Source organism: Dendrobium catenatum, unplaced genomic scaffold, assembly GCF_001605985.2.
Source record: "Dendrobium catenatum unplaced genomic scaffold, ASM160598v2 fragScaff_scaffold_403, whole genome shotgun sequence".
In the NCBI taxonomy this organism is placed as follows: domain Eukaryota; kingdom Viridiplantae; phylum Streptophyta; class Magnoliopsida; order Asparagales; family Orchidaceae; genus Dendrobium; species Dendrobium catenatum.
This window is the reverse complement of record NW_021318865.1, coordinates 290,905-304,119: the sequence shown is the minus strand read 5'-3', so window position 1 is coordinate 304,119 and position 13,215 is coordinate 290,905. Positions and strand designations below refer to the sequence as shown.

Here is a 13,215-nt window from a genome sequence, read left to right as displayed (position 1 = left end):
TTGAATAAGATCCAGACTGAATTTGAAGTGTTTCATGAGACGATTCATACTGACTCTATCCATCATAGAGCATTTGTTTAACATTGACGTGTTTTAATGATGTTAGAATTAAGCAATTTTTGGCTCGTTGGATTCATCTCGTCGAGTCATTCAAATTGACTATAAGTTTAATATATTTGGATATCATTTGGTCATCCAATTAATGCAATACTAAAGCTTTCAAATATGTTTTGGTCCCTTGATTTGAGCCCATTTGAGCTTGGATTAGACTGATTTTGATACCGTTGGGTTTGTCTCATTGAGCATTCAATTTGATTATAAATTTGCTGGAATTGGAATTCAGATGATCCCGCATTTAATTTTGAAAGTTATAAATTAAAATAATCTTCAAGATTTGTGCTCAATGAAAGCAATTTTTTTCCCGTATCAATCACCAATTAAAATTATTATGGTTGTCTTCTTCTCAATATGCAATAAATGAGGACAGAGTATTAGCATAGGAGACTAATGCCTCAAGCGAAGTTAGTGAGACATAAAGTTGTAAGGCGAGAAGCAATCAGAGTGAAATTGTAGTAACAACTAACAACTAGTCATCAGAGGTGGAGTGCTGAAAGATCAGTCGAGTGAGCCCTCTTTATCATTTTGTGTAAACCATGAGGTGGGAAGGAAGAGATTATTATGTGCGGACATCGGATAAAAGAACCGTCCGGTTTACGCTTAAGTACTGAGCGGTGCCGAGATGCGGTACCGCTCGGTATCAAACATGTCGTATTTTTATTGGGGTCTGGACTTTGCACAAAATAATTTTTCGTGGGAAGGAGGCGCTAACGTATGAGTTTTGCGTACTCTTTCATAATTCTATTGGCGAATACAACCTACCAAGGGCGGTGTGGAGTGGGATGGGCCAGCTTGGGCTTTTTCTTGGGCTTCTTCTATGACTTGTATTCACGAGGGCTTCATGACGACTATATTTCAAACTAGCATGTTGTATCAAATCCAAGGAATAATTGAAATTAGTAGATTATCTTGCATCTAAGCTAGGGGTGTCAATTTTTGACACGGCTCGAACCATACCCGGAAAAATCCGGGTTAGGGTCAACTCGGACCTGAAACGGGTCGGATTCGGGTTCAACAAATCAACCCGTTTTAAAAATCGGGTCGAGTTTGGATTGACCCAGTAACCCGAAAATGACCCGAAATTGACACGAAAACCCGGAAAAATTGGATTAGGTTCGGGTCCGGTAACCTAACTCGTTTTTAAAATCGAGTCGGGTTCGGTTTGACTCGAACAGTGCCGGGTCAATTCCGGGTTCGACCCGAACCCGACCCGTTGACCCGAATTGACACTCGTAATCTAAGCACTATAAATGAATTTGCCGGTACCCTAATTTTTTTAAAGGACTAAAATATTTCCCTCTTATATAAAAATATTAATTCGGTTCCTTAATTTATTAAATAAAGATCAAATTAAATTTTCTGTTGTAATTATATATTTATGTCCCTACTTAAAAAATCAATGAACTAAAATAAGACTTTGAAATAGTTGTGAATCATTGTGATCCTTATTGCATATTATATTATAGTATCAAAATATATGCATAGAAATTATACTTTGCTTTGCAATATTTTATAGATAATTTAAAAACTTTGATATTATTTAAATAAATATAAATATTTGGATATTATACATATAAATATACAAAAATTTTGTGATATATAAATCCTCCTAAAATTTTCACTCGGAAAATCACTTCCTTAGAAGCCAATAACGAGAAGATAGATTTGAATGTGATGTATGAATCCAATTAAAAGTAAGTCATAATTATCATTTAACTATCTAATTTATTTTTAATTTAGCTCATGATTTTTATTTTGATACTTAAGATTGAAATAAAATAAACCCTTAAATTACTCGAGTAATTAGTCAAATTTGCAAGCAATTTTTTTAGCTAAAATAACCTAAAAAGTTAAACTATTTTGTGAGTAGTCTTTCCAATAATATAGTTAGAAAATCATGATCACTTTCGAACTGGGTTAGGCCCCGTGATTTTTTCCCATTTTCAGGGTTTCCACGTAAAAATTATGGTGTCTCATGTGATTAATGCATCTACCTTTTCTACCTGTTTGTGTGCTGGATTTTCGTACAACGTTAAGACAATAAATTATATACTTCTCTACCGCCGTAAATATTCCAGGACAACAAATATAATATGAAATATTCGCTCATAATTGAAACTTCTCTAAATTTATAATGCGAATGTCCTAAATTTATCAAATGAATATTTTCTTGTGCAACAAATTTCATCCAAATAAATCTAACAAAATCAATAATAATTACTACCTCATGAACTTTCTCTCTAAACTAGCCATATTAATGCATACAAAGCGGTCCTATCACCTTAACTAAAAGAAACAAAACTTTGAATTGCTTGATCAATTAATAAACATCACAAAGATGATCATTTGTCAAATCTAATTAATTTGTGTAGCCCTTTTAAATATGTTCTCAATACTTGCATGACAAAATATCTTATGCCACAACTCAGATCTATCTAAAAGAGTTTTACACATTTAATGGAATTATTATCATAAATACTATTAATATCAAGCCAATAAATATTTTCATTTCCAAAATCTTTTAATAAAACTTACGTACGTTGCAAAAAAAAAAAACCATGGGCAGAGTCAAGGGGGCATGTGGGCCCTCCCAAGAAAAGATGCATATAATTCTTTTTATATACTAGTAAAAATAATCGTGCATTAAATGCACGTTAATAAAAAAGAAAAAATAAAAATTCATATTATAAATATTTTAACTATATTATCATTATAAACATGAAAAATTTTATCATTATAAATAATTATAATCATTATGATAAGTTTTATATGATTAGATACGTAATTTTATATGATACATGGATTTTCTTTTATTCATGAATTATTTTGGTAGTAAATTCTGTTTATTAGTTAATAAACAATCTATTTATTTTTTAAGTGAAATTTTCTTGAAAGTTATAAGTTCTTTTTTTAATTGCAAATTAATAAAATTTTAAACATTCCCCGCCTGGACCCGCGCTGGTCTACAGGCGGAGAAATGGGGGGGGGCGGGCTTCAGCCGAACCAAGGAGGGACCCCCACTTAAGTGGGGGTATTTTGGGGAGGGAAGGGTTTTTTTGAATGTGTATGAAGGGAGCCTTTAGGGTTTAGTTTTGGGTATTATGAAAAGTGTATTCTCTCTCTTAGTTTCTCCTTAGCTTCCTTCTTGCTCTTTTCTAGGGTTTTCTTGTGGGAGATCTTGTCCTTCTCGAAGTGGACAAACTTATCTCGTTTTCTCTTGGTTTTCTTATGCAAAGGTTTTAACTTCTCATCTTAACCCTCTTGTGATTGTTCTTCTTTGGTTTTGGTGGAGAAATCCCTCTTTTTGGGGGAAAACTAGGGCAAAACCGAAATTGTCTAAACCTAAGGCGTATCAGTTTCCTATCAATGTTCAAGTTTGAAAACATTGCGTACCACTAAGCCCATTTGTTAAATTAATAAAGGGAAAAAAGACAAAACGATTGCCCACTGTTAAAGTGGCCAATAAAAAAATAATGTAGATTATTCATGTTTCAGTCAAGTTCACAACATTGTAATCTCAATGAATCTAAAATCAAATGGTAATACAAAGTATCAATGTTCTATATAAAAGCCTGAAATTCACATGATTGCATTAACTAATAAGGGAGCTACCTTGTCAGATTAATTTTTTTTCCTGTTATGACTTTTTAGAAGCATTCCAGCATACAAAAAGTGCAACCTATAGACAAGACAGAACTTCTTGCAGGCTTACGCCAAACAAATCAAAAACTAATTTTTCAGTTTTACTTCAGCCAGCTAAATGCTCCAACAATCTATAAAAACTCATTGCAAATAAGCTCAACTAATGCTAAGGCCAAGACATGATAAATCAGTAGGTGCTATTATTTTCTTAAACATTTAAGCAATCATAACATAACAAATGTGGAAAATTAATCTCATGCAACAGCAAAACTCAACACGAATAAATGGTATGAGAATTCTTAGAGTCAACATAAAATAGTAGGGACAAAACTAATGATGATTCATGATTTGTTAGGAAAACCCAAAATAAGTACGAAAAAGAAATTATAATAATTTGGAAAGTCCCGGTATCTCACATGCCCAAATGTATGACCCAAGTTCAAGGTAGCCCTTAGCCCACTTTCCTTCTCATCTAAGGAAACAACATCAGCTTTGTTTTCACATGAGCGCTTGATGGCATATGCTAAGGCACTTGAATCCCTACAATATCAATAAGATCATAGAAATTATTCAAAAAGAAAAAAGACAGCAAAAGTAGCTTCCTTATAATTAAACAAAAATCAAACAAACACAAGAAGACAAGTGTCAGACACAAATGTATATGAATAGTTAAGGTTCTAACTCCATCCAGGGATGAGAATTCAAAACAAAGCCGGGAGATCCATAAAAAACTTGATAAGTTTCATGGAGGTCAAGTTCTAATCGCGAACAAAGCAAGCTTAAAGAGTTTGTGAACAAAGCATGAGATACAACAAATTATGTTACGACATAAACTGGGGGTCCATAAAAATCTACATTTCAATGTTTAGACATCCTGGCATGACTTTTTAAGTTAGCCGTTATAATAAATGTCTTCCATTTATTATAGGATTACAACTTCCATGCAATGCATGATCTAGCACTCAAATGAAAGTTGATTATGTGAAGGAGTTTTGCAGGATCTCAAAGAGTATAAATATGGGAAACTCGTTCAAAGAAAGACCTCAACGTATTAATGATGACTTCAGCTGTTGCAAAAACATTTCAACAATTGCTAAACAAATAATGGTCTCCGGTATTCTATGTGTCAGGGATGTCATTCGTTAATACACTTTTCTAGGCACTATGATTGCTCCCAGAAAACATGTTTCCAAACTAAATCCTCTGGGTAGCATAAAAAGGACATTAATATAATGAGCAAAGAATTGTATTAGATTAAACATTCATATGATTTTGTACACATTTAAATTGAAAAAATAATTAAAATGGTCAATTGACTCTTTATGAAATATCAAGATAATCCTCAACCATACTAAAGAATTATTTTGATCCCCAACTTCTTAAAATGAATCAAAATACTCCGACCATAAGACTATTTTGATTCATTTTTAAAGATTTGAGGGACTGAAATGATCTTTTAATATAATTGATGATCATTTTGATCTCTCATAAAGAGTCAAGGGACTATTTTAGTGATTTTTTCCTATTTAAATCCATAAACTCAATTGTTACCTTGCCAGAAGTGCCTCCATATTCCTCTCTTGCCACTCAAAGAACTTTGCATCCCTGATAAGCCCATATTTGATAACTTCACCTATACCCGAAGCAAGTTCTCTATCGGGCAGCGTGTTTAGAGTATCAGTATCTATAAGAACACATTGTGGTTGGTAGAATGCGCCAATCATGTTCTTGGCTAGTGGATGATTTATTCCAGTCTTCCCACCAACAGATGAGTCCACCTAAATGTAAATAAGGAGATCCTTGTATAGCATAAAGAAACCAGTCATAAAACGAAATGAAGAACAAATAGACGTAGAAGATACCTGAGCCATCAGAGTCGTCGGGATCTGAATAAAGTTAACACCACGAACATAAGTAGCAGCCGCAAAGCCGCACATGTCGCCAATTACTCCCCCGCCAAGAGCCACAAATGTGCAACGGCGGTCCATCCTAGATTCTATTGCCTTATCAAATATTTTCATCAGGGTTCCCTACAAAAAAAGAAAGAAAAAATAACAAAGAGAACTTCTGGTTCAAAATGAATTACTCAGGGAATCAAGTTAGCAGTTTCTAAAAAGCAGAAGAAAACCACTATGAAGTATTTACCATATCTTTGTACTTTTCCCCGTCAGGTAGGATAACGCTCTCAACAGAGACATGAGAATTCCCACGCGTCAAAGCCTCGACAACTCTGTCGAGGTACAGAGGAGCAATCGTGGTATTCGTTACAACAAGCACCCTCTTCCCCGCTACATGTCTAAGGAAAGCTATTGTGGAATTAATCAACAGAGACAAGCGCGAGATGTTCAGGAGCAATTAGAGCAAAGCAACTCGTATACCTCTGGAGTAGATCCGGAGCGTCGAGCAGGCCCGAGCCAATGTAAATCGGGTAGCTTCGGTCCCCAAGATCGACGTCCACAACGGTAGGAACCTTAAGTGCTACCTCTCCCTTCGTCGGATCCATCACAGGAGCTGAGCTAGCGGCGACCCTCGTGAGGATTTGATCAGACGACGAACAGCTGAAGCCGATCCGACCAAGGGAGGTGGAGCGGAGGCCGCGCGGGAGGAGGGAAATGGATGAGGCGCCGGGGGGAGAACAATTTCGGCCGCGCGGGATCCTCAGTGAAGATCGAAGAGGAGAATGGATGGAAGAGGAAGCAGGTGCGGCCATGAGGGAAGGCTTCGGGCTGGAGTAGGGTTTGCGTGCTAAGAGTACGAAGGGATTCCTCGCCGCCTTCTTACTCCTAATGCGGCGGCTTCAACCATCTCCTCGTAGCCGACGGGATGGCCATTTTGCAGGGAAGGGGAGGTGTGGTTGGTGGGCGGGCGGTAGGTGGGGGACGGGCCGTAGACCGAAAGGACCAAATTGGAAGACGTTTTGCACATTTTTATTTTTTTATAATTTTTAATGATAAGAACCCGGTTAAATTACATTCGAATGTCAATAAAATATCGTCACGTGCTCTTACTCTTTATCGTGCGGCCCGATAACCCGACTCGGATCAGAACCCAGTATTGCTATGTATTAGCTGATTTATGCAGACTATGGTATTGCTAGGTATTGCTCTGTAACGAGAAATATCATTCTATCAAGACCAATACCGAGCAATGCGTCGGTTTTGCTAGGTATTGCTCGGTATTGAGCGATATTTCTCATTATTGCCAAGAAATACATAGCAATACCGAGCAATATCTAGCAATACACGAGCATAGCAATACCGGGTTCCTGTTCGGGTCGGATTGTCGGACGCGCGGTAAAGAGTAAGAGCACATTACGACATTTTATTGGCGTCCGGATGTAGAGCTACGTCAGGTGTCCTGGTCTAATAAAAGTTCAGTAGAGACAGAAATTATTCTGACGGTTAATTTTGAGTTCAATATTGTATATCATTTTCATAATTGTATTATATATTTTAAATAGTATTAATCTCAATGCAAATTCAAAGGATTTGAAGCAAATACTTATGAAATCAAAACATCCATACATAAAATTTATGAAATGCCTATATAGAATAGTACCTTGCTCCTAACGGAGATAGTATTCAATGTATAAAGATCAATAAAAATAAGGGATATTAGTCTTTACCTTTCAATTACTACATATTCAATTAGTTTGTGGATGACAACATGTATGTTTTTCCTCGAATAAGAACTTTTATTAGGTCCGGTGTAAGGACATAGAGGAACGTTCGGTTGGAGGCAAAATTAGTCAAAAAATTCGGTATTTGCTTGGTACAACTAGGTATTATTTGATATTAACGAGGAATACGGCTCTTTGAAGACCAATACCGAGTTATACCGAGCTGTACCGAGAAATACCGAGTTGTACCCAGTTTTTCTAGGAAAAACTCGGTACAACTTTTGTATAACTCGGTATTTCTCGGTTTAGCTCGGTATAACTCGGTATTGGGTCTACAAATGATGGTATTCCTCGTTATTGTTTGATATTGCTCGGTATTTGCTCGGTACAACTCATTTTTTTGGCGGGATTTGGCCTCCGACCGGACGTTCCTCTGCGCCCGGTCGGAGGACATAATAATTGTTCCTCGAATAAGGGTTTCTCATCCAACATAGATTTAGAGAAATTGATTTGCCGGCGAAAATATCATTTTTCGTTATATTTAGGATGTTCGAACCACATCGATGGATTAAATCGTTGGGGGTGCTACTGATCTTAATTCACTTCATTAGAATCACATATTCATATCGTCGGTATGTGAGCCATAATTATTGGTGTGATTTCTTGTAGGTGTAGTCATCACTCTAAATGGTGCAAAGTTTGCTTCAAATCTCAATGTAAAAGTGTTAAATTTTGGTGGTTAGTCTATCTAACTTTTTTATTATATTATTTGATTTCAACAAAGTACAATATGAACCTTATTATCTTTTATGTTGATGATATAGTCCCAAACCTCATAATAGAAAGTAAAAAAAAACTTGAGTAAGTAAAATGCAATTAAGCGAGTATTAAGTAAGACAATGACTTCATCAATATGACTATGATGATCACCAATCTTTCTTACTCAATTTGTTCACCTTTTGGAAAACATAAATTTGATTCACGATAATAAATTTGTTTCATTTGGGACGGTTTTTTTATTGCTTTCTAACACGGAGTTTTAGTACAAATTTTTTTATTTTTGTACTAAAAGCAATAAAAAAGCCTTCCCAAACGAAGTCTTAGAGATGCATTTTAAAGCAACTTTTTAGTAAAAAAGTTTTAGTTCAAAAAAAATAATTTCAATAATAAAATTAGTAATCCTTAAAAAAAGAGACTCATTTTATAAGAAAGTTTTGATGGATATAAGAATAAATTATTAAATTATTAAATTTATTCTAAATAAATATAATTGAATTATTTATATATTATTCTTATTTTAATATAAATTTAACAATTTGATCATATTTTAAGTAAGTTTTTAAAGAAAATTATTCTGATCTTTATTTTGAAATAAAAATAAAAATAATATTTATCTTAAAATAAATATAATAAATAAAAAAATTTAAAAAACAAAAAAGCCTGTGACTCAACACAGAGCGACGACAATAGCCCAAACGGCCGGCCTATATGTAACACGTGGCGGTCGTTGGTTCGCTTCATGCCGCCATATTTTACTAAGGCCCACCTCAAAAACCTTTATCCTAGATGAAGCCCCGCTGGCTAAAACAATAATTATGCAATGGCCCTTTACGTGGGAAAATACTTTGCAGTAACGAATCTAATTGTTCAGGTCAGAACTCGAAGGTCTCCATGGACCTTTCAGTTTCAGTAATACCCCTCCATTATTATAAATATAATAATGGATTACAATTATTCTTCCTCTCGAGACACAGAAACGCCAATCAGCAAAGCGTCGATTAGTTCCCTCCTCCGATTTCGATCCACTAACTGCAAACGCCATTGTAGAGAATAAAGAATGGAAGGGAACAGAATTTCATGAAGAAGGTCTCTTACTCTCTCTCTCTCTGAACCTGTCTCTTTCTCCCTGCGGTCTCTATCTCAAGATTTGTCCTGAGTGTATAATATTTCAATTTTATTCTTGTCGTAGTCTTTGCTACGCCGGCATTCTGGTATGAATTACGATGTTTTCGATGACAGAATACTCGGTATTAGCTTTGACGTGTATAATCACTGCTTTTTCTGCTCGCTTGTCTTTCTCTCTGTTTCGGTTCAAATTTTGTAGCGTGCTGTTGCGCGAACGCTTCATTTTTCATTGGAATTTATCGATCTTAGATTGCGTATTGTGTTCTCTTTCGCCAGATTATGCATTTGATTCTACCCTTTTGGTGCAGGCGGAACGGGAGATTTCGGTGGATTTGAACGTTTAGAAAGCGGTCGCAGTGTTTTTTTTCCTTTTGTATTTCTGTTATCTTGTTTCTGTGTGATCTGGATTTGAGTATCTTCAGCGAGAGAGGATTACTACTGTTAAGGAGAATAGATGGGTTTTTTTGGTGCTATATTTGGTATTTTCGGGTTCGCATTTGGATTCACGGCAGGAATCGTCATCGGGTATTACTTCTTCATCTACGTGCAGCCCAGTGAGGTGAAGGTAAGCCCATTTATTTTATTCTTTACCAAACTTCATGATGTATTGCTGTTTCCCTGTTTGTTTTATTGACTATTGACATCATTTTCGAAAGAATGACCGTTCTCTGTAAAATGTGGGTTTCTTCCTAGTTTGATTATTTCATATTTTATATTTGTAAGTTTGTTTAGCTCTTTATATAAATCAATGAAAAACAAATGATATATGGCCTTGATTCTGAATCTTTGATTATCAATGTATGATTGGATAGAAATAAAGATGAGAATATTATGGTTTTGTAGAATATTATTTCGAAGAGGCTTTATAAAGTGCTCAATGAATGGTTGAAACGCTGAATTGGAAACTTCTTATAGTTCTACTGCATTAAGGACTGACTTTCTGGTGATTAATATGCAATGAAAGTATAATATGAAGTTATTTTTTTGGGGGTTGTTGGAGTCGATTTCAACTTCTTGTACTGATCGAGTAGATAAATACAGTCGTAAAACCCAATTGAATTTTGGAATCCAGATACGTGCTAACAGAAAGCAGAGTTATATAATCAATTTGAGAAGCTCCTGTGCGCAACAATGACTAATTCAATATGGAAGGTTCATAACTTAACATTAAAGAGTAAACAAATATCTGTGAATGCCTGAAACATTGCACAAAGGAACATATCACTGACATCACTATCTTTTTTTATAAGTCAATATGGTACATTCATAATTGAACATTAAAGAACTTTCTAGATACCTCAGAATTAGCTGTGCCAGCTTTCTTATCAAATTCTTTCAAATTACATTATGATAATTTGAAAGGTTCGGCTAAATGCATGTAATTGCAGTTAAATTCATATATGTAAGGTAGAGTTAGTGCCGTCTTGATGCACTTACTATGTTGTCACTGTCTTTGATCTCTTGTTACTTTTTTTCTTTTATTTTTTATTTTTTATTTTTTTAATTAATTTTTTTTTTAAAAAGAGCATCTGAAGTGCTCATTGTACCCATCATCTTCAGATTCAACCATGTATGTTCGATAAAACATTTCAGATTCATTTTCAGAATTGATAAGATCTGTTGTTTCTAGTTGAATAGCTTTTTGAGAGTATAATCTGATTCAGTAAAAAATGAGTATTAACTGTTAACTGGTTGAAAGATTGCGTTCTTTCAAATTTCTAATTCAACTTCTGTAATTTTCTCTTCATCAGGATCCAAAGATACGGTCACTAGTTGAATATGATTCGAAGTCCTTGGAGCGCTTGCTTCCTGAAATCCCTTTATGGGTTAAAAATCCAGATTATGATCGAGTATGCTGTGGCATTGGTTTAATGTTTTGGATGAATGCTTTGATAGTAATTGGTTAAATCATTAAATTCTTTATCTTCATTTATTAGTTATATTTTGGAAGCTAATCTCCCATTGTATTTTTCCTAGGTTGATTGGCTAAACAAGTTCATAGGAACGATGTGGCCTTATTTGGACAAGGTAAGAAAATAGACAAGGTTGAAGTATATCTGATTAGCAATTATAACTTTCTGTAAAATATTTATGATCCTTCATTTTCCTCTCTAGGCAATTTGCAACATGGTGAAGGACATTGCTAAACCAATCATTGCTGACAACACTGAGAAGTTTAAAATTGACTCGGTTGAGTTTTTAACACTCACGTTAGGTTCACTACCACCAACATTCCAAGGTTTGTTTATGTGATTAGTTTCTAACCTAATTGCAGAGATTTATGCTAGGCTTTTTCATCTTGCATCAACAAAGCTACCACATGTTTAATGTATTTTTCAGTTTAAAATTGCAAGCATGGTGCTATATGTTTGCTGTATATATAGTTATTTTTCATGAAGGACATATACTGTAAAAACACGGGGATGTGGCAGACACCACCACCACTTTTACAAATCCACTACACCACTTATCTTAATATGCACCTTTTTACATTTTCTATTATTCCGTATTACTTTTAACTTTTTTTTCGTTATTCATTTTTAGTAAAGTAGGTACTAGGAAGTGGAAAGCTACAGGCGATATATTAAATAGGTAAAATATATTAGGAAGGGAACCTTTGACATATAGACATATACAAGGAATATTCTATTGCTCATTTTTTCTCTGCTAGGTTCTTTCAGCTTTGGATGTGCTGGTATTGACCATATCAGTTGGTATCAAAGCATTGAGCTTGAGGAATAATGAACTGTAGTAGGAGATCAGTTGCCGATGACGATCACAACCTTGAAGCCTTGTGGATCAGCATGGCTAAGACGACTCGACAACTAGACAAGTTGGCCGCTGAGTTCACTAGAGGTGCGGAGAGAACTATAGACCATTCATGCTAGATTAACACTCCAAAACACTCTAGAGGGAACCAACACCGGCAACCACACTGGCAATGCGGAGGTGTCCTGCTCTAGGATGGATGGAACAAAGAAATGAACTAGAAACAACATATCTTATCAATTTTGAAAATGAATCTAAAATTCTTTATCCAACATACATGTTTGAATAAGAAGAAGATGATGGGTACAATGAGCATGTTAGACGACGATGTCCCTGAACTCACACTAGACACCATAGTGAATTCTGAATCAAATTAGACATTTAGTTTTTCGATGGTTGGCTACACATCGAAGATTATTTGGACTAGTAATGCATTGCTGAAACTTTCTTTTGAGTATATGGAAATTGAGCCAGAAAAGCAGGTGAAATATGTAACTTGTAGGCTCAAGGGAGGTGCCAGTGCTTGGTGGTTACAACTCTTACAAATGCGGCGTAGAGCTGGTAAAGGATTTGTTCAAAGCTGGTCTAGAATGAAACAACTCTTGAGGAGCCATTTCTTTCCCACCAATTTTAAGCAAATGCTATATTTATAATATCAACATTTTGTACAAGGAAACTGTTCGGTGCAGAAGTTGGAGTTTGATGCAACTCCATCCACATAAGCCAATCATTTCTATCCAAGTACCTGATTCAACTACAAATCACGAGATAGAAGATTGTTGCGTGCGAGAATATACGCGGCGGTAGAGTTTGTAAATTCGCGTCCTAGCGTTGCACGAGTATTCCGCACACAAACAGAAAAGAGAAAGAGGGTCTAGCATTTATGAGACACCAAGATTTTTACGTGGAAAACCCCTGTAAAAGGGGGAAAAACCACGGGGCCTAGCCCAGTTTGAACGAATCCACTAGTATTTGCAGTCGATTACAAATGAGACCCTTCCTTGGGAGAAGGCCTTAGCTTGATGTACATCTTATGGAGTACATTACATGATGTAAATACAAAGAGTCATTGTTGACATGTTCGTTTGGTCGGAAGGACCATAGTCGGTTGGCGACGTAGGTCAGGAGGACCGTAGTCGGCGGGCGACGTAGGTCAGGAGGAC

The 13,215-nt window shown here is 35.6% G+C and overlaps 1 protein-coding gene across 1 annotated transcript; it reads right to left on the bottom strand.

Annotated features, from left to right (window-relative positions):
* Nucleotides 1-4,085: 4,085 nt before the first annotated feature.
* On the bottom strand, nucleotides 4,086-6,667 carry LOC110103066 (3-dehydroquinate synthase, chloroplastic-like). The gene is made up of 5 exons (XM_020831615.2): nucleotides 6,138-6,667; nucleotides 5,905-6,055; nucleotides 5,622-5,789; nucleotides 5,311-5,537; nucleotides 4,086-4,299 (listed from the first exon to the last, which is right to left on the bottom strand). Exons 1-5 carry the CDS (start codon nucleotides 6,467-6,469, stop codon nucleotides 4,101-4,103), a joined length of 1,077 nt encoding a protein of 358 aa, XP_020687274.1. The 5' UTR covers nucleotides 6,470-6,667; the 3' UTR covers nucleotides 4,086-4,100.
* Between the last annotated feature and the right edge of the window lie 6,548 nt (nucleotides 6,668-13,215).